General features: G+C 44.0%; 1 protein-coding gene across 2 annotated transcripts; it reads left to right on the forward strand.

The window, feature by feature from the left end:
- Nucleotides 1–1,540: 1,540 nt before the first annotated feature.
- ifi35 (interferon-induced protein 35) lies at nt 1,541–19,916 on the forward strand. Of its 2 annotated transcripts, XM_055657172.1 has the most exons (10): nt 1,541–1,812; nt 2,535–2,596; nt 4,596–4,670; nt 6,064–6,222; nt 7,534–7,650; nt 10,157–10,304; nt 12,400–12,515; nt 14,359–14,545; nt 17,697–17,809; nt 18,327–19,916. In XM_055657172.1, the coding sequence occupies exons 2-10, from the start codon at nt 2,567–2,569 to the stop codon at nt 18,525–18,527; spliced, it is 1,146 nt and encodes a 381-aa protein (XP_055513147.1). In that variant the 5' UTR covers nt 1,541–1,812; nt 2,535–2,566; the 3' UTR covers nt 18,528–19,916. The 2 variants fall into 2 exon arrangements, with proteins under 2 accessions (XP_055513147.1, XP_055513148.1); XM_055657173.1 differs by lacking the exons at nt 1,541–1,812; nt 2,535–2,596 and adding an exon at nt 2,920–3,042.
- The last annotated feature ends 2,269 nt before the right edge of the window (nt 19,917–22,185 follow it).

Raw genomic sequence — 22,185 nt, forward strand, 5'->3', positions numbered from 1 at the left:
TCGCTGCATCTCCCCTTTTCCTAGTCGGCCACCATTGAGATAATAGTCTGCTTTCCTGTTTTTGCCATCAAAATGGATAACCTCACATTTATCCACATTATACTGCATCTGCCAAACATTTGCCCACTCACCCAGCCTATCCAGAAGTTTAAGATGAGAGAGGCAAGATTTAACAGGAACCTAATGCCCCTGTCCCACTTAGGAAACCTGAAGGGCAACCTCTGGAGACTGCGCCCCACCCAAGGTTTCCGTGCGGTTCCCGGAGGTTGCAGGTAGTTGCCGGAGGTTGCAGGTAGTGGAAGCAGGTAGGGAGACTGACAAAAAACTCCGGGAACCACACAGAAACCTTGGGTGGGGCGCAAAGTCTCCAGTGGTTTCCGTTCAGGTTTCATAAGTGGGACAGGGGCATAAGGGACAGCTTTTTCACACAGAGGGTGGTGGGTGTGTGGGACAAGCTGTTAGGGGGAGCAGTTGAGGCAGGTACAATAACAACATTTAGAAGATATTTAGAAAGTTACATGGATAGGAAAGTTTTGGAGGAATATGGGCCAAATGTGGCCTGAAGGCCCGTTTCCCTCCTGTATGACTCCAAGCAATCCCAACCTTGTACAACTAAAAGATCTTTGTCATATCCAACACTTAACCACTCTGTGAATTTTATACCCTATTCATTTTTCTCGTGGAAACAGGAACTGCAGATGCTGGTTTACAAAGAAGGACAATATTGATCAATATACTGGACCATATCTGAGGAAGGTGTGCTGGCTCTGGAGAGGGTCCAGAGGAGGTTTACACGAATGATCCCAGCAATGAGTGGGTTAACAGATGATGAGCGTTTGATGGCACTGGGCCTATATTCGCTGGAGTTTTGAAGAATGAGGGAGGACCTCATTGAAACGTACAGAATAGCGAATAGCTTGGATAGAGTGGACGTGGAGAGGATGTTTCCACTAATGGGAGAGTCTAGGACCAGAGTTAAATAACATCCGAATTAAAGGACGTTCCTTTAGGAAGGAGATGAGGAAGAATTTTGTTAGTCAGAGGGTGGTGATCTGTGGAATTATTTGCCACAGAAGGCTGTGAGGCAAAGTCAGTGGATATATTTAAGGCCGAGATAAATCGATTTTTGATTAATACGGGTGTCAGAGGTTATGGGGAGAAGGCCGGAGAATGGGGTTAGGAGGGAGAGATAGATCAGCCATGATTGAATGGCGGAGTAGACTTAGACAATAGACAATAGATGCATGAATAGGCCATTTGGCCCTTCGAGCCAGCACCGCCATTCAATGTGATCATGGCTGATCATCCCCAATCAGTACCCCGTTCCTGCCTTCTCCCCATAACCTCTGACACCTCCCCATAACCACTTGATGGACCGAATGGCCCAATTCTATTCCTATCATATATGATCTTATGACATCAAGTGCTGGAGTAACTCTGATCGTGACCTTTAACTTGTCTTTTCCAGTTCTGACAAAGTTCTTTGATCTGAAATATCTACCCTGCTTCCATTTCCACGGACGCTGCCTGACCTTCCGAGTGTTTCCAGCATTTTCTGTCTTGTCACGGTGAATCAAGGACCCGTGTATAATTTCTCGGAGAGACGGTGGCACTGAAGAGGTTGCGAGTCCCCGCTGATGCAGGGAGAGTGCCGGAACACGCACTGGGAAAAGGATCTAGTGTCAAACATTGAGCGGCGGCGCTGCGCCGTGAACGGCCGGGCAACCCCCTAAACGTTCTGTGTTAGTTTCACTTTCCTGGAAGATGTCGAGTTGATTGCTGCTTCGTCATTCACAGAAGGTTGCTTTCAGGGTAAGTCCTTGAGTTTTCCACCCACCGCAATCCACCAAATGTTGACCAACTTGTCCCCAACCCCGATGTTCTGCCATGCTTAGTGTTTGATTTGTTAGGGACGCAAGATTTATGTGGGATGATCAATACTGGGGATCAATACTGAGGCGAACGGGACGGAGCTACAGTTCCGTAACTGGTCCTGGGAGGAGGGGGGGGGGTCGATAGGTTTTAATGTCACACACCGGGAACATGCAATCTGCAAAAAAAAATTGGCAACTAATACTTTATGGGAATGCATCGGGAGCGATCGCGGGGAGGGGAATCGAAACTGAAAGTGTTAAGGGTCCTGAGAAAATAACTTGCTCTTAAGGCAACTTTTAGCCTTGCCTTCCTTTGTGTTACATTGTGAAGTGTTCCCTCTGTAAAGTGTGGTAAGCATAAAAGATGACAGTAACAACTTTAGAAAGGATGCGCCTTTCGTACGAATCCCATCCCTCCGGCGAGGACCATCGCCTCGGCGATTCAAGTGTCATCCAGACTGTTGTGAAATGCTGCCGGGGCTCAGATTTAGCCGCGCTCCCGGGCAGTGCCTTGCAGAAGGAGCCAGAGTTGACTTGCTTTACTCCTACAGCCACTCTTCGACCTGTGGTATCAAAAATGTACCCCCCATGGCCTATGTTCACATCGTGTTGGTTACTCGCTGGTGACATGTAATGTGAAACTTAATATCTTTGTGACAGGTTTGCAATCGTGAAGCTGTGGAAATTATACCATGGAATTTCCAATTGCTAGAATTGCATGGGTGAGTCAGTAGTTCTTGAACTGACAGGATAATAATAATAATAATAATAATAATAATAATAATATATTTTATTGTCATTTGGTAACGAGATTTGGTATGCAGCTTCTTTCCGATAGTCATAACTTAAACAACTAATAAAATTTAGATACCCCGAGAAACATGATTTATATATATATATTTAAAAGAACAGTAAAACAGTCTAAAGTGTAAATATGTCTGTGCCGGGTCGGTGCGTGAATACAGTTCATGGGGGGGCGTTTGCCGGAAGACAGGAGTTCGAACGGACTATTACAAGGGTGTGAGGAGTCTTTGTGGATGCTGATGGCCTTCCTGAGGCACCGTGTGCGGTAGATGCCCTCCAAGGCCGGTAGCTGTGTCCCAATAATCTACTGCACCCTGTGGACGACGCGCTGAAGAGCTCTCCTCTTCAGATGAAATATAATCAGGTAGAGGCCTGGTCAACCCTCTCACACTGCTTCCTCATTCAGTAACATTGATGCAGAACCTGTGACTCAAATCTGTTTTCCTACCTGTGGAGGAAGGAACTGCAGATGCTGGTTTAAACCGAAGATAGACACGAAATGCTGGAGTAACTCAAATGCTGAAGTAATCTCTGGAGAGAAGGAACTGGTGAAATTTCAGGTTGAGACCCTTCTTCAGTTTCGACCCGAAACGTCATCCATTCCATCTCTCCAGAGATGCTACCTGTCCCACAGAGTTACTCCAGATTTTTGTGTCTATGTTCTGCTTTCCTACCTGATCACAATCTATTTTCATTTGCATACTCTCCAGAAATCTACTGATCTAAATTACCTCAACACAAAAGTGGCCCAGTGGTGTAGCTGGTAGAGCTGCTGCCTCACAGCAGCACCAGAGTCCCCGGTTCAATCCTGCCCTTGGGTGCTGTCTGTGGGGGGTTTGGCTCCCTGTGACCATGTGGGTTTTCTCTGGGTGCTCTGGTTTCCTCCCACATCCCAAAGAGTGCAGGTTTGTAAGTCTGCAGTTGGCCCTAGTGTGTGAACAATTAAAGCTGGTCAGTGTGGACTCAGAGGGCCGGAAGGCACTGTTTCCATTCTGTATCTCAAAACTAAATTAAAATAAATTGGTTAGCATCAATGGGAGAGAACTCCAAAGTTTTATAATCTGCTGTGTAAAAATTTCCTCATCAAAATCTTACCTATCCAGATACTTAGCATCAGGTTCTGCATGATTCGAAATTCCAGCTGAAAAAATTGGCAGCAATCTTCCCGGAAGGGCTATTTGAAGTTAGCTATTTGAACTCCTGGGCCTCCTCCACTGTCCACTGGAGGAATAGCACCTCAAATTTTGCTGGGGTAGTTTACACCCAGTGGAATGAACATTGAATTCTCTAACTTCAAATAGCCCATGCTTAGGGCTAAAGGAATCAAAGGATATGGGGAAAAATCAGGAACGGGGTACAGATTTTAGATTGGCATATTGATTGGCATATTGAATGGCAGTGCTGGCTCGAAGGGCCAAATGTACCTATTTGTCTATGTGTAATCATGTCAGATCTATCTCCAAATCCCATTCTCCAGCCTCCTCCCCATGAACCCTGACACCCACACTAATTAAGAATATACCTATCTCTGCCTTAAAAATATCCATTGACAGCCTCCACAACCTTCTGCGGCAAATAATTCCACAGATTCACCACCCTCTGACTAACAAAATTCTTCCTAATCTCCTTCCTAAATTCCTTAATTCTGAGGTTATTTAACTCTGGTCCTAGACTCTTCCACTCGTGGAAACATCTTCTCCTCATCCACTCTATCCAAGCCTTGCACTGTTCTGTATGTTTCAATGAAGTCCCCCATCATCCTTCTAAAACTCCAGTTAGTACAGGCCCTGTGCCGTCAAACACTCATCATATGTTAACCCACTCATTCCTAGGATCATTCTTGTAAACCTGAGCCAGCACATCCTTCCACAGATATAGGGCCCACAATTGCTCACAATTGCTGTTTCTATTTTGCAGGGCACTTTCAAGAATCCACAGGAGCCTGCTATGAATGAGTTGCAAAAGCTGCAACAGGAAATAGAAGGCTGCAAGGTCAGAGTGAAGTGGTATTTTGTAATTGTCAGGAGTATGAATTCCTCAATGCACTATAAATATGTTAGAGAAAATCTCATTCTGTTCAGTAATCCAGTGAAATTTCAAATGAGCATTCTTAGATGCATGTAATGCTACTGTAGGTCTCAGAAGGTTACTGTGCAGGTACTGCAAGCAATTAGGAAGTCATATGGAAAATGGTTCTTGAGAGTTTGGAGAATATGAATAAATAAATCTTGCTTAAATGACACGGCTTCGATTAGGTTAGTTTAGTTTATTGTCACGTGTACCGAGATACAGTGAAAAGCTTTTTGTTGTGCGCTAACCCATCAGCAGATGACTATACATGATTACAATCAAGCCATTTACAGTTTACAGATACATGATAGAGGGAATAACATTTAGTGCAAGATTAAGTCATGTAAAATCTGATTATGGATAGTCTGGAGGAATGAATCTTTTGCCTCAGGGAAGAGGCAACAATAATTTACTAGAAAGATTCCTTGGACTAGAGGTGTAGTCCTGAGAGGAAAGATGAAGGAAAAAGGTGTCTGGAGTTTGAAAGAATGGGTGGTGATATTAATGACTTGGATAGACTTCTTGAAGGACCATGGGGTGGAATCTGAGGGACTGATTCTCTTGACTGGAGAACCTGGAACCAATAGTCATAGCCTTAGTTTGAGGGTTGGGCAAGTTAGGACTGAGATGAGATACTGTGGCGAATCTATGGAGCACCGTCATTTGTTGTGTGTAATTGAGCCTGAGGGGGATAGATTTTAGCATTCTAAGCCCATCAAGAGAAATGGAGACAAGGCAGTGAAATGGCTCTTGCATATGGACTCGGTGGGCTGCTCCGCACATACTTTACTGACCGGGGCGATTGAGCTTATGTATGGGGATAGCCTTGCAGATCTGTATGCAAGGCATAAATTTCACTGTACCCGGTACACATGACAATAAAGAAACCATTGACCATTGAGCATTGAAATGGATCAGGTGATCCTCTTGAATACTCGAACAAGCTTGTGGTCCAAGTATAGATGGACCTATCTCCTTGCTCTCTGATGAAACAACACACAGTGTCCATTCAACTTGTAGGTTCTGACAGAATTGACTACACAGAAAGGAAGGAAACGAAAGAGTTTAAAATCTTTTTTCTAATATGCTGAAGTTCAGTGAAAATTAGAGTGAGACTGAACTGGGAGGGGCTGGTTAAGTCAGAAAAAGTCTCCATTAACACCAATATGCATTAAATGTAACAAGTAGAATGAATGAAAATGATGTGCATATACTCCAATTCTCTTGCATCCTTTCCTAAATATTTGCAATTTTCCAACGCATTTGGGTCGACAAAAGGTATTCTGCAATGAAGCACTTTGTTTAATCCAACCAGACCCGTTATAATGCAGTGCTAAAGAACAAGAAAGCCTTGCTCGCAGCAAAACTAGAAATCGAAGATACAACAGACGAATGTAATGCCCAGATTCAACGTTTCCAAAATAAAATTGAGGACGACAAATTAAAAGATACAACTCAGAACCTACATCTTCAAGTTGGTATTTCTATAATTTTTTTAAAATATTTATTTGCGACTGGTAGCACTTCATTGACAGGAAAATGTTGAGATAGTTCCATTTCCACTCCGTGCATGGTGCTTGGTGGCTGGAACAAGTTGATTCAATGATCAGGACAAGTCAAAACCTGACAAGTGACAGAGGGACACAAAAAGCTGGAGTAACTCAGCAGGACAGGTACATCCTTGGAGAGGCTTCACTTCAGATAGCCCCGGCATTCCCCCTCTCTCTATCCCTTCCCCACCCAAGTCGCACTAGCTACTCGGCTTCACCTCACAAACAGCTAACAATGTCCTGTTTCCTTTATCAGCGTTACTTTTTGCATATCTCTCGATCATTTGTTCTTTATCTCTCTATCATCGCCTATATCTCTAGATTCCCTTATCCCTAACCAGCCTCTAGATTCCCTTATCCCTAACCAGTCTCGACCCGAAACGTCACCCATTCCTTCTCTCCAGAGATGTTGCCTGTCCAGCTGAGTTGCTCCAGCTTTTTGTGTCTATCTTTGGTTTAAACCAGCATCCGCAGTTCTTTCAGACACAAGTGATAGGTGGATACAGATGAGGTGGGGGTGGGGTTGATTGATGGATGGGTGGAGTAAGTGACAAAGGTTAGAGGTGCAAAGGAGATAAAAAAAGGTGTCAGATAATGAAATGCAAATCTGTAAGAAGGGATGTAGCTGGAAGAGGACATGGGTGAGGGGAGCGAGGGGGTTAAAAAATGAGTGTAGGTCCCAGGGATGGGAGATAGACATATGCAGGAGGGGAAAGGAGCAGGGTGACTGGGTTGGTGGGAGATGCTGGGGGAAATGTGTGCACACTGGAGGTGGGGGGTGGGAGGGGGGGGGCAGGGGAAAGGGGGTTTGGATGGAAATGACTTGAAATTAGAGAATGATGGGTTGTGAGCTACCCATGCGGAATATGAGGTGCTGTTTTTTCAGTTTGCACATGGCCTCACTCTGGCAGTGGAGGAGGCCCAGGCAAGAACAATCTTTTTATGCATTTCAGTCACTGACGTTACAACTGGCACACCTTCACTGATGCAGCTTCCCAAATTCGGACTGAGATTTTGGAAGTGCCTTCCACTTCTGTTTTACTCATTCCTTTTTGCAAAATGAAAATTCTCAGTTGCCATGAGTTACGTCCCTGTCATATGCAGTTCTCGTGAGCATGTGCATCATCCAGGAGTGAAACCTCTGTCCTGATCCTACTTCTCTTCCGTTGAAAGATCCACCAAGGGTTTTGCATGTTTTTAAATGAACGCGTGTGTGTGTGTGTGCTATTCTGTAGGGGAAACTGAACGAGGTGGACAGTGAAATTGAAACGGTTACTGAGAGGGAGAATGCAGTAAAGGAAAAATTGGCCAAACTGGATGAACAGAATGCAAAGATGGAGTTACAGCTGCAGGTAAGAAGGAAATAGCGATGTGTTTGTCCATCGGGTAGAGAGAATAATCTCCTCTGTGGATTTGTTCAGAATCAGCCGCTCCCCTAAGACTCAGGTTTACTTCTCTCTGAGACTTAAAGAGCAGGGGAGATTTACTAGGATGTTGCCAGGTCACGAGGGCTGGAGCTATCGGGAGAGATTGGGCAAGCTAGGATGTTATTCCTTGTATTGCAAAGGGGTGATCTTATAGAGGTGTATGAAATCATGAGGGAATAAAAAAGGGTGAATGCACCAAATCTTTTATCCCACGGTAGAGGAATCAAGAATGAGAGGGTGTAGGTTTAATGTGAAACATGTAAGATTTAATAGGAACCTGAGGGGCAACGTTTTCACATAGATGGTGGTGTGTGTATGGAATGAGCTGCCAGAGGAGGGAGTTGTGGCAGGTACAATAACATCATTTAAAAGTCATTTGGACGGCTACAATGTTAGGAAAGATTTAGAGGGGTATGGGCAAAATATGGGTAAAATGGGACTAGCCTGGATGGGGCTCCTTGGTGCGCATGAGAGATAGGGCCTGTTTTTGCGCCCGATGACCTTATGACCTACAGTAGCTATTGCCCAGGAATGGTCACTGTGGATGGTGGTGGCTTGGGAGAATATAAGAAGCTGTGGGTATATAAGAAGGTGAGGAAACCAATTGTCCAGCGAGACGATTGTCACTGGACATGGATTGGGAGAGTTGAAATAGCTGGGAGAGATCAATTTCGTCGTGGGGATTATTTCAAGATTCAATTTAATTGTCACATGTACCAATTAAGATAGCGGTAAAACTTGAGTTTTTCTCAAAAGGATTTCCAATACCCTGTTGGCATGAAATGAATAATATAACTGGACTGTCCTAATACTACTTTTGACAGATGTCCCATTCAGAGCAGTCTGATCACTCACGGCCGCTAACATAGAGATGTAGGTCTTGAAAGTCCCCTATCCACACCTTAATAAAGGTAGTCACAAAATGCTGGAGTAACTCAGCGGGTGAGGCAGCATATCTGGAGAGAAGGAATGGACGACGCCACCCATTCCTTCTCTCCAGAAACGCTGCCTCACCCGCTGAGTTACTCCAGCATTTTGTGTCTACTTACGATTTAAACCAGCATCTGCAATTCTTTCTTACACATTCTTAATAAAGTTGTCCCTAGGTTATGAACACCCAACTTGTGAAAACCTTGTATATAGGAACGCGTATTTGGGAGACCAGGGGCACGGCTGGGGGTGGATATGCCGACTGCTGCATTCCCTGCCGGGTGGAAGCGGGGCATTTCCGTGCTTTCTCCCCTCATTCCTCGAGCCGAAAGAGTCCGGGACCCGGTGGAGCTGAGCAGAGCTGGGAGTGCAGTGCAGACTCCCTCGCCCACTCACTGTGTCACCGGGCTGCCTGGCGGCCACTCTTCCCACGTCCGCTCTCTCTCCCGTCTCAGTTGTTTCTCTGACCCTCTCGAGCTGTACCAGTTGTTGATGAGACCACACATGGAGCACTGTTTGCAGCTCTGGTTGCCCGGCGACAGGAAGGATGTCATTAAGTTGGCACAGCTGCTGGGTGTCACAGTGGCGCGGCTGGTAGGGCTGCTGCCTCACAGAGCCAGGGACCCGGGTTCGAGCCAGACCTCGGGTGCTGTCTGCGTGGAGCTTCCACATTCTCCTTGTGACTGCGTGGGTTTCCTCCAGGTGCTCCAGTTTCCTACCGCATCCCAAAGACGTGCAGGTTTGTAGGCTCATTGGCCTATGTAAATTGCCCTTAGTATGCAGGGAGGGGATGAGAAAGTGGAATAACATCGAACTAGTGTGAATGGGTGATCAATGGACATCGATGATTTGGTGAGCCGAGAGGGCCTGTTTCCACGCCGTACCTCTGAAACTAAAACTAAATTGGGAAGGGTGCAGAAGAGATTCACCAGGATATTACTTGGGATTACAGACTTGACATATAAGGAGAGAATGGATAGGCTGGGACTTTTTCCTTTGGAGAGTGAGAGACTGAGAGGTGACCTTAGTGACATGTACAAGATCATAAGGGGCATGGATAAAGTGAATGATCACAGATTTTTTTCACAGGGTCAAAAGATTCTAAAACTAGAGGACATCGGCTTAAGGTGAGAAGGGGGAAATTTAAGAAGGCCCTCAAGAGCACCCTTTTCACTCAGTTGTTTGTCCATAGCTGGAATGAACCACCAGAGGAAGACATAGAAGTGTGTACAATTATGACTTTGAAAAGGACATTTGTACAGATATATCTATAGGAGGGCTTTATGAGGATAGGGGTCAAATGTAGGCAAATGGGACTTTGTTGGCATAGACAAGGTGGGATGAAGGGCCTGTTTCTGTGCTGTATAGGTCTATGACTATGACTCTTTCCAACTTATGAACCGTTCCCAGGAACGGAGCCCTGTTGTAACCTGTGGACTTACCGTAAGCAGTACGCTGTTATAATGCATGCCCATCACATTCGCATTCTGGCGTTCCGCAGGTTTCTAAATGTATGCCGGAGAAAAGATGGGTCTTTGCTGGTCAGGAAGCAAAAGAGCATGACCAAGAAAGAAAATATGATGTCAAGCCTTGCATTCGGTATCCAATCCAAGGGGGAAGCGCAGTGATCACATTTGAAGATGCCAAAGGTAGGACAGTTTTCCCCGTCACCCAGTCTGGAGGAGAAAGGATCCATTATAACCAATGCCATTTTAGTTTGGATTCTCACGAGCAAGGTTAAAGGACCATGCACTACAAACACGGAATGGTTCTCCAAACCGATTCCAAATGACCATGGTATTGTTCGAATGTAAGGAGCGATTAGTTGATCAGCCTCTCAATCTTGTGCAGGAAGGAACTGCAGAAGCTGGTTTAAAGCTTAGACATGGTTTAAAGATAGACACAAAATGCTGGAGTAACTCAGGGGGTTGGACAGCATCCATGGACTGGACCTATTACTTGGCCAGTTCCAGTGATATCTTGTTCCCCTATAAAGTACATAAGAGAGAGTCTCTGGTAACTTTCCAACTACAGATGTTAAGCTCGCTGGCGTTTAGTGCCCAGCATTTTCCTTGCAGCATTTCTTGAATAGAGGCACAACATTTGCCACCCTCCAGTCTTCCAGCACCGCTCCTGTATTTATTGTAAATTTCAACCAGGGCTCCCACAATTTCCTCTCTGGTTTCTCACACTGTCGTTGGATATATCTGATCAGGTCCTGGAGATTTGTCTACCTTCAGCACCTTCAGCACCTCTTCAATGATAACACTGACTGTACTCAAGACACTTCCATTGACTGCCCCCAAGTTCCTCCGACTTCCTGTCTTTCCCCTCGGTAAATACAGAGGAGAAATACTAATTGAGGACCTTGCCCATCTCCTGTGGTTCCACACAGAGTTGACCGCTTTGATTCCTGGGGGGGGGGGGGGGGGGGGGTCACACTCTCTCTCGCTAGTTACCGTTTTCCCCTTATTCATTCATAAAAATCTCTTGTGATTGTCCTTGGACTCTTTTATCAGACCTGAATTCTACTAACTAATATGGCAAACCAACTATTGGGAAAATCATTCACCAACCCTTCGAGAATCCCAATGGTTCGTCAAGTGACTCCCCTGGTCACTCCCCACACACTCGCCCTGACCCCCCCCCTCCCTTTCAACCTGCCGGGTTTGTATGGTTCTAGTAAAGCGCAATAATGCAGCAGGAGAAACTCAGCGGGTGCAGCAGCATCTATGGAGCGAAGGAAATAGGCAACGTTTCGGCCTGAAACGTTGCCTATTTCCTTCGCTCCATAGATGCTGCTGCACCCGCTGAGTTTCTCCAGCTTTTTTGTGTAACCTTCGATTCTTCAGCATCTGCAGTTCCTTCTTAAACGCAATAATGCAACAGTTCTGTTTATAGTTTATTGTCACGTGTACTGAGCTACAGTGAAAAGTTTTTGTTGCGTGCTAACCATTCCGCAGAAAGACAATATATGATTACAATTGATCCATTTACAGTGTCTAGATACATGATAAGGGAATAACATTACTGGAATCACTCTGTGTAACACATGAATTAGAAGAGTGTTGAAGTATTAATAAAATAACATCTGATAGTACAAACTTTCAATCCAGCAGCACCAAGACACCGGGAATGCTGGATTATCGGAGTGTTACTCAAGTGGGGATTAGATATTCAGTTGCAGTAAATACCACCAATCCCAGTAGAGCTCTTTGTTGTACTTTGTTTCTGCAACATGTTTGTGTTGAAGTCAATGTTACTGCCTATGTGTAGGAAGGAACTGCAAGTGCTGGCTTATACCAAAGATAGATGCAAAGTGCTGGATTAAGTCAGCGGGTCAGGCAGCATCTCTGGAGAAAAGGAATAGGTGACATTTTGGGTCGGAACCCTTCTTCAGAAGATGTCTGAAGAAGTGTTACGATCCGAAACGCCACCTACTCCTTTTCTCCAGAGATGCTGCCTGATCCGCTGAGTTACTCCAGCACTTTGTCTATCTTGCAGCTCAGTGCTCCTGCATCTCTCAAGCAGGTTAGAATCATTTTATTCTATTATCTAGAGGTACAATAGAAGAATGAAGAAGAGTCTCAACCCTGAAACATCACCTATCCATGTTGTCCAGAGATGCTGCCTGACCCGGTGATTTACTCCAGCTCCCTATGTTCTACCTGTAACTAGTGGGAAGCATTAAATTGGCTGGCCTTGTAAGTTTTTTTAAATTGTGTTTTTTAATCATTATTACAGTTGCTGCTCAGATATTGGAGATGGGAGATCACAAAATTAAAATTGAAGACAATGAAGATATTGCAATTAATATAAAAGCTTGGCCTGTGAAGTTGCCCACAGTTGAAGAAATTGAGGTAAGTGTGAACATTGACACCGACCCTCTACCGCTCTGCTCCACTGTACATTCCTCCCCCTGCCCAGACATGTTTTTCTGCAATGTAAGAGGTGAAACACCTTTCCCTACACCTCCAACCTCACCACCATCCAGTGGCTCAAACTACACTTCCAGGTGAGGCAGAGACTCACACGCACCTCCTCTTACCGTGTCTATTCTGTGCTCCCCCTATTGTGGTCGCCTCTACATCAGTGAGGTCCAATGCAGACCACCCCCTCGCCTCTTTATACTCGCTATCTCCACTCCCCTCTTTCAGTCCAGCAGAAGGGTCTCGACTGTCAATTTCCCTGGCAAGGGGCAAGAGTTCACACCAGGCTCACTGCAAAGCAACACTGTCTGTGACTCATCGGTCTCTGTATAATGCCCCTGATTCCATTTGTGTACTCATCCCCAGGAATATGTTCTGACACCTCGCATGGTATCATGTCCACTTCAATATCCATGTCTACTTGACTGGCAGTGAGCCACCTCGGGAAATACCAATTCCACGGGAGGTGGTACAAAAATGAAAGCTTTTGTTTTATCTCTGGCCTGTCAAAATAAGCCTCTGTAGTTATAATATTGATCCCTTTGTAGAGCCATTGAGCTCTACAGCATGGAAACAGGCCTTTTGGCCCAACCTGTCCATGCTGACCAAGTTGCCTAACCAAGCTAGTCCCACCTTGCCTGCACCTGCTCATATCTCTCTAAATCCTCCCTATCCATGTACAGGCATCTCTGCTGTAACATGGTAGTTGAATTTCTAAGAATCGTCATGTTACATAAAATCATGTTCCAAACACAATTATGGTGAAATGGGGCAAGAGTCTGGTGAGTTTCAGACTCGCCGTAACAAATAACAGGATGATCCGGAATAAAGGTCTTCTAAATAGATAAAAGTCTATTTTTGATATCACAAACTAAAAATATTAAAGGCTGTATGTTATATTGTTTAATAGAGTATGGTACACATGTCAATAGAAAGGATTGCTTATCAACTTCAATGGCCACCCAGAGTGAAATTGACAGTGTGTTCTTAAGAGAGAATGATGTTTAATTACTGTGGGGAGGCTACATGGAAACAATTTTCTTTCCCCCAATATTGTTCTTTTTCCAAGACAGCTTTTTTCCTGCTTGTCAATTCCTAAAGTAACCTTTGAGTGGTTCTTTATTTCCCAAATAAAATCCAGTACTAACTAATTTGGCCCACGTAATACAAATAGTGTTCCCTAATTCATCAATATCATTATATCAAATTTGTCTGGACCGTTCCAAGTATCTTGTGGATATTGTTCCATACCCCATGATACTCTGTCTTGTCTCCAGATTTTCGCCTGTCAGCCACTGTACAATAAGTTCAGTTTATAAGTGTTAGGAGCAGAATTAGGCCATAATGTCTACTCTGCCATTCAAGCATGGCTGATCTATCTTTCCCCCTCAACCCCATTCTCCAACCTTCACCCCATAACCCATGACGGCCATACTACTCAAGAATCTGTCAACATCTGTCTTAAAAATATCCATTGACTTGGCCTCCACAACCATTTGTGGCAATGAATTCCGCAGATTCACTATCCTCTGACCAAAGAATTTCCTCGTCATCTTCTTCCTAAAGGTACGTCCTTTTATTCTTAGGCTATGGCCTTTGGTTCTAGACTCTCCCACTAGTGGAATCATTCTCTCCACGTCCACAATGAACATTAAGTTAAGAACTCTTGTGAGCTTTCTTGCTGGCAGATGTGATTCTGATTAGCATTGTGTTTGGCATCTGTCTCCATGAAGTCAGAAGCTTGGCATTGAAAAACTTAAAACTGTTTCTGCAGATTCAAACTCAAGTCTGCAAACGTCGAGTGCTGATTTCAGAAATCCCAAGGTTTCTTACTGTCGACCAACTCTTGGACAAGTTAGAAATCCACTTCAGCAAACAGAAGAACAATGGAGGGGAAGTGGAAAACATTGAATTCTTGCAAGATTCTGGAAATGTGGTGATTACATTTGTGGATGAAAGAAGTAAGATATCAAATGCAAAGTTCTCTGCAACTCCATGCATATACAACTACCCATGATTTGAGTGCATGAACCCTGAGTATCATTGGTCTCCAAAGATAGACATAAAATGCTGATGTAACTCAGTGGGTCAGGCAGCATCTCTGGAGAAAATGGATAGGTAAACGTTTTGGGTTGGGACCTTTCTTTAGCCTGACCCGCTGAGTTACTCCAATATATTGTGTCCATATAAACCAGCACCTGCAGTTCATTTTTATTATATATTAGACTAAGTGGGACCCGTTGGGTCCCATGTTCACACGAGAGGGCTGGTCCCCCAACGCAATATTCCACCTCTCCACCAATTCCAATATTGGTGGCCAGTGGAGGGGGGGCTTTTCTGGAGCGCTAGTATGGTTGTTGTGGGCTGAAGGGACTGGTTTCCAGAGGGCTAGTATGGACATTGTGGGCCAAATGGATTCTTGGGATGGCAGCTCAGTCACTCAAGCCTGATGTACTGGCAGCTCAGTCACTCAAGCCTGATGTACTGGCAGCTCACTTACGGATGGTGGGCTGGCAGTTGATTCACGGCTATTCCTTGAAATTCCATTTCAAGCAGGGTGTAAGGCCACAAAATTCAAGTGCAGTTTCATACCACTTCAAGCAGTGTGCAAGTCCACCAAATTCAAGTGCAGTTTCCTACCACTTCAAGCAGGGTGCAAGGCCACTAAATTCAAGTACAGTTTCATATAATTTCAAGCAGGGTGCAAGGCCACCAAATTCAAATACAGTTTCATACCATTTCAAGCAGGGTGAAACCACTATAAAACCACACAAAACACCACATAAACACCACACTCACAGTTCAGTAGACATTCAGTGGTTTCAGTTGATTCACAGCTCAGACAGTCGTGACCTCTCCCTCCCCCATCTTGCAGAGACTGAGTCACACCCACACTTCCGAGTTTTATAATCCCCCCTCCCACTGGAAGGGGCGTGGTCTTCATGGCTTGATTGACAGGAGAGAGATTCTCAACATTTTTTAAACACTAATAACACTTTTATTTTTCATTGATGGGAAGAATCCTCTGCACCTGATGAGCGGAGGGGGACTGAGTAAGATGGGCTAAAATCACAGCCGTAAGTGGCATTGTTTTATCTAAAATCAATATACAGTGCAAACAGGAAGTTGTCAAGTTTAGACATTTAATAATTTGCCGTTTCAAACCAACCACCACCAACCATTTGCTGTGCTTTGTTTCAAACCAACCACCACCAACCATTTGCTGTGCTTTGTTTCAAACCAACCACCACCAACCATTTGCTGTGCTTTGTTTCATTTCAAATCAACTACATTTTTATTTTCAATCCACATTCAGGGCACTCAAGGTCAGTAAAACTACACTCACGGTTTAGTAGACATGTGTTCAGTGTTATTCACAGCTCAGACTGAGAGACGTGACCCTCTCGCTTTACCCCATCTTGCAGAGACTGACTGAGGCATTTAACACTTCTGGGTTTTATAGTCCCTCCAGAAGGGGCGTGGCCTTCAGGAGAGAGAATCTCAACATTTTTTAAACACTAATAACTCTTTTATTTTTAATCGATGGGAAAAATCCTCGTCCTGCACACTCTGAGTAAGATGGCCAAAAATCACAGCCATAAGTGGCAGCGTTTTTTCTAAAATCAATATCAGACTTTTAGTAATATAGATTTGGACCAATGTTTCCAGCTCTTTACTCTTTCATAAATACCTTGTAGCACCTTAATTGTACCTTTTTTTGGATCACAGCTACTTTCTGACTTTGTGAAGAGTTGTGATTGTGCATTCTAACAAGGATTTGCTCAGGATGTATTTAAGCTCAGTTATGCTAGTTAATACAAGGTAATACAATAGTTAATACAAGGTATCCCTCTCTACCTCCCTTGTAAAGCAGTTGGGATGTTTTACTTTGCTAAAAATGCTTTCTGGATGCAAGCTGATGCTTTGAGTATCAGAGTTTCCCCCGATGAGTAATCAGTTAAAATAGAAAATCTTTAAAGACAGGCCAAAAGACTTCTGAAATTCAAAGAAGTGGAGATGCTGGAAATCTAAAATAATAGTTCATAATACATTTTAGGTGGCCAGGTGTGATTCCGATCTGCGCTGTATCTGACATGTGTCTTCATACAATACAATACAATACAATACAATTTATTTGTCATTTGAACCTCATTGAGGTTCAAACAAAATGTTGTTTCTGCAGTCATACACACAAGAAAAAGAACCAAGACACAACACAATTTACACAAACATCCATCACAGCGCATCTCCTCCTCGCTGTGATGGAAGGCAAAGTCCTTATCTCTCCCCTGCACTCCTCATTCTCCTCCCGATGTCAGAGTTAAAGCCCCCGGCGGGCGATGGTAAGTGTCCCGCGGACATTTAAGGCCGCGCCGGGCGATGATGTAAGGCCCCCCTCCAGGTACTCTTCAACCCCGCAACTCGGGCGGGAGAAGTCGCCGTTGCGGAAGCCCAGAAAAGCGGTCTCCCAGCAGGGACCCGTGGGCTCCCGGTGTTACCATCCACCAGAACTGCGGTAAGCCTCCGAATCTCCGGGGTCGGGTCGCAGCAGCGCGCCACCCCAGCTCCACCCGCTCCGAACTCGGCCAGCTCCGCGATGGTGGGTAAGTCCTCAGCTCCGCGATTGGAGCCCCAGGTTGTTCCGGTTAGAGGCCGCTCCACTGTGCTAGGCCCCAACGACAACGGAGACCCGACAGGGAAAAGGTCGGGTTCTCCGTACAGGGGAAAGATTTTAAAAGTTTCTGCCCCCCACACACATACACAAAAAAAATAAAAATAAAAATGAACCCAAGCTTCCAAACAAAGGAATTAGAAATGTTTCATTGTCATTTTTTCCGGCAATGGAACAATGACATTATTACTTGCTGCACCTTAGCAGGCCCATCAACACCATAACAGGCAGCTGAATATATAATAATTAGTAATACAATGAATTAATAACTGTAATACTTGGTAAGCAAAAGTGCAAAATCAATGTCCGCATTGGGAAGGAATATCTGAAGGATTCTGGAAATATTCAGAATGTGACTGCTACTGCAGAAGCTGGTGGAAAAATTCGCCAGACATTACCTGGATACCGAACCGTTTCATTCCTTTAATTTTGTTTTCTAGTTTCTGAGAATTTGACAAAGAAAGAGTTTCATGAGGTGGTGTTTCGAGGAATTAACAAGACGTGCATGTTGAGGGTCTCGCCGTCTATTAATGGTGAAATTGTGCGCATAAAGGTATAGAATCTCTTACTTCCTGTTAATTTTGTGGAGGTGATTTTAAAGCAAGTGAAGTTATGCTGCATGTGGAAAGCCTGGAGTCACACAGCACAGATACAAGCCCCATGCCAACCAAGATAGCCCAAATTAGATAGTCCCTGAGTATTAACATACAGGTTACGTGCTAACCAGTCAACAGAAAGACTGTACGTGATTGCAACTGAGCCATCCACCAGTGTACAGATACATAATAAAGGGAATAATGTTTAGTGCAAGATAAAGTCCGGCAAAGTTAGATTAAAGGTAGTCCATGGTTCTCCAATGAAATAGATAGTAGTTCAGGACCGCTCTCTATTTGTTGATAGGATGACTCATTGGCTGACAACAGCTGGGAGAGAAACAAAAGTTACTCCACTCCTGCTATGATATCTAGTCTATTCTTTCCCCTACGAATGTTGCCTGACTTGCTGAATATTTCTGTCATGTGTTTGTGAACTTATTTACATCTTCTGTTGTATTGTGGTTTTTCCTTCAGGCTGGTGAGATTATTTCCAGAAAGAGCGTGCTGTTTTCTGGGATTCCGGACATAATAGATGAAGAGAAGCTGAGAGACAATTTGATGATACATTTCCAGAAACCCAGCAACGGAGGTGGGGAGGTGGATGCGATCGTGTACATCCCTGTGGGGCAAAGCACGATAACTTCCTTTGAGCTAGACAGTGTGGTGGAGATCTGAAGATCCATGGTTTTACCCAGAAGAGAACATTGGAGTGCTAAATGCGAGCTAGGAATGATAAATTTATTTTCCTATTTGATTTTTAGACAATCTTATTCAGGTCTAATGCTGATGTCTGCAAAACTGTGTGTAAGGAACCCACAATGCGTTAATCCTACCCCACTCCCAACCAAAGCTCACCAAGCATGTTAAGCATGTGCGCATATACATCTAACATCTGCTGGAGAAACTCTTGCCAGTCTAGAGGCACCTGTGGAAGGAAATGGACAGACGACATTTCTTCAGTCCCGACTCAATACGTCGTCTGTCCGTTCCCTCCACAGCTGGTGCGTCTTGCAGTTTCTTGTGTCTCAAACCAAATGTTAATGTTTTTTTGAGAACGCCACACCATGCGTGCAGAGGAACCTTGGTGGGGACGTCAATGGCGAGTGGACATCCCATATAGACGCTGCTTTCAGGGAACTATGCAGTTGAACCCCTTGATCCTTCTGTTCTACAACATTCCCCAGGGCTATACTGTTGCACAATTCCGTCTTTAAAAATGCACCCCAGGACAGAGAGGCTGAGCTAGGGAAGGAGGTCTGGCGCCTTAGTCAGGGCTGCAAAGTATGTTCAAACTTGGATTGAAGATAGACACAAGATTTGTTATTCTCAGTGTGTGTGTGTCCTCACTATGATCTTGAACGCAGGAAATGGTCAGGAAAGTGCAATAATGCAGCAGTAATGTTCCATTTAGATTATTGTCACGTGTACCGAGGTACAGTGAAAAGCTTTTGTTGCATGCTAACGTTAGCGGAAAGACAATACATGATTACAATGAAGCCATATACAGTGTATAGATACATGACAAGGGAATAATGTTGTAGAGCGTCATATCACAGTGTAGAACTTTCAATTCCAAACATAAAGCCTTTTATAATGTAAGTAGTTAGTTTCCCCTTTTGATTATTTTGGATTATGTCCATGTGCATTCATGAGAGCATTACAGACGCTTGTGGTTAGGGTAGTTGTGAATAATCTGGAAGAATTAGGATCTGTGGTCTGTGGGAACAGGTGGTCATTTGGAGGGTTTGATGTGAAGGTTGTATCAGGAGTGCAAGGGTGACCAAGGCCTAACTGCCTGTCCGAATTTCTGGACTGTTGCCAAATGACCTGGTAATGGTGGAGGTGGCAGTAAACTCCAGGAGAAAGCTATTTTCAGTTTCATAATTTACACCTAATGCTATTGAATTTCTAAGCTCCACATCTCCTCTTCGAAAAAGCCTCTCGTCATCTGATACCCTCAAATTATACTGCCTTATGTTACTCAATGTCGGATTCTGTCTACAAAGGACTTGTGAAGTGCCTTGGGACATTTTATGAAAGACATATTAATAAAAGCTTAACAGAGGTTTGTTTTTATGTTAATCGCATGCTCGTGTTTCTATGCTGAATGAACAAGAATTGGCTGCTCATGCCATTTAAAAATTACATTGGTAAACGCCTTCCATAGAAATAAACATGTACATTTGGTTCATACAACACGGGTGACCATATAAATATTTAGTCAACAGATTTACGCTTAACAATTAGTCTGAAGAACCCAAAATGTTTAAGAAGGAACTGCAGATGCTGGAAAATCGAATGTAGACAAAAGTGCTGGAGAAACTCAGTGGGTGCAGCAGCATCTATGGAGCGAAGGGAATAGGCAACGTTTCGGACCGAAACACTTCTTTAAACCCAAAATGGTGTTTGTTCATTTACTCCTGGGATGCTGCTCCGCTGAATTCCTCCAGTACTTTGTATTTTCCTCAGGTTCCAGCAACTGCAGTTTCTTGTGTCTCCAACCTAATGTTAATGTTTATTTGAGAACACCTCACAGCAATACCACACCATACGTGCAGAGGAACCTTGGTGGAGATGTCAATAGAGAGTGGATATCCCACATATACGCCGTGGGCAGGTCAGGGCTGGCTTGGTGAGTCCCAGAGCATGTGCTGGACTTTGGAGTGTGCTAATCACAGCCCTTGCTTGTGGATGCTTCCTTCTGCTGGAGACCAAAAGGTTTTGCGCAGTCCACACTAAGCTGAAGGAGATGAACCCACTAGTGGAGCACAGGACGGAGTGCAGAGACTGTTGTGGATGAAGCAGGAAAGATATCAGAGCATTTAGTTTTTAAGAGGGAACTGCAGAGCAGGAGAAGATACACAAAAAAGCAGAAACTCAGCCAGCACATCTATGGAGCGAAGGAAATAGTTTCGGGCCGAAACCCTTCTTCAGACTGACGGGGGCGGGGGTGGGTAACAAGAAAGGGGGTTGGAGGGCAGGAGGGATCACAGATGGGGGACAGTCCCCACACCTCTGTCTAACAGGACTCTCTAACAAGAGGGGGTGACTCTCTTCCCCACCACAACTAAACCTCTGTGGCCCTTCAACTCACCATGTCCGTGCCGACCATTAAGCCAATCTAAATGCCATCTGCCTACACATGGTCTATATCCTGCTATTTCCTGCCCGCTCCTATATCTGAGGATATACATTTCGCTGAGTACATATTGTTGAGATTATTATTTGCTCAGGTGTACAAAATGTATATTTTTTCCTAATTCAGTTAGTGAGTAATTTATCAATATTTCATTAAGTTACAAGCACTGACCAGAATATTTAATCATTCGCAGACCTTTGGGAGTGCCTCTCTCATGAGGTGCAATGCAATTCAGTAAAGATTTCTTGCCTCTCATTGATTGAGGATAGCCATCTTTAGAATAGCAAAATTATTCCCAGCACACAAGGGAATTAATTGTTCTCAATCTATTTCAATTAATATCGCATAAATTATCCAATCCTATTTTCAACACCAAAAAAATACTTTCAGAATCAAATGCTGCCTCACTAAACGACTCCCAACATAAAAAGCATTAAAAAGGATATGCAAGAAACTGCAGATGTTGGAATATTGAGCAAAGCACAAAGTGCTGGAGGAACTCAGAGGGAATGGACAGACGTTTCGAGTTGGGGCCCTTCTGCAGATTGATTGTAGTAGGGAAAGAGAAGGCTGGAAAAGAGATGAGGGCGAAACTAGACTTGGCAAGTGATAGATGAATACAGATGAGGGTTTGATTGGCAAATGGGTGGAATAAGAAGCATTTCTGTTCTAAAGATCGCTAAATGCATCATCAGTAATCTTTACAGAATCTCATTTCTCTTATATAAGAAATGTTTTCTGCATTTGCTGTTTTGGAAAACAAAACAACAAAAACTGTTAATGCTAAATCTTAAAATCACAAGATAAAATGCATTTTAAAGACTTTAACATTATCATCAGGTTATTATGAATGATTTTCTAGCAGGATATTGAAAAAAATACAAATAACCAGACAATGGCAACGCATTTTTTTATCAAAGGGAAATCATGTTTGATTTCTTTATTTGCTCTCATTGAAGAAGCACCGTGTAGTGGAGAAAGGGGAACCAGTAGATGTGATATACTTGGTTTCCAGAAATCAAATCCATGATCTTTGTGAAAATGAAACTATATGGTATAGGAGGTAATGCGTCGGTGTGACTGAAAAAGTAGCTTTCAACCAGGAAATAGAGGGGCCATAAATGGAGACAAAGTGCTGGATGGGCAGCATCTCTGGGGAACATGGATGGGTGACGTTTTGGGTCAGGACCCTTC

Source organism: Leucoraja erinacea, chromosome 27 (genome assembly GCF_028641065.1).
Source record: "Leucoraja erinacea ecotype New England chromosome 27, Leri_hhj_1, whole genome shotgun sequence".
NCBI classification, from domain to species: Eukaryota; Metazoa; Chordata; class Chondrichthyes; order Rajiformes; family Rajidae; genus Leucoraja; species Leucoraja erinaceus.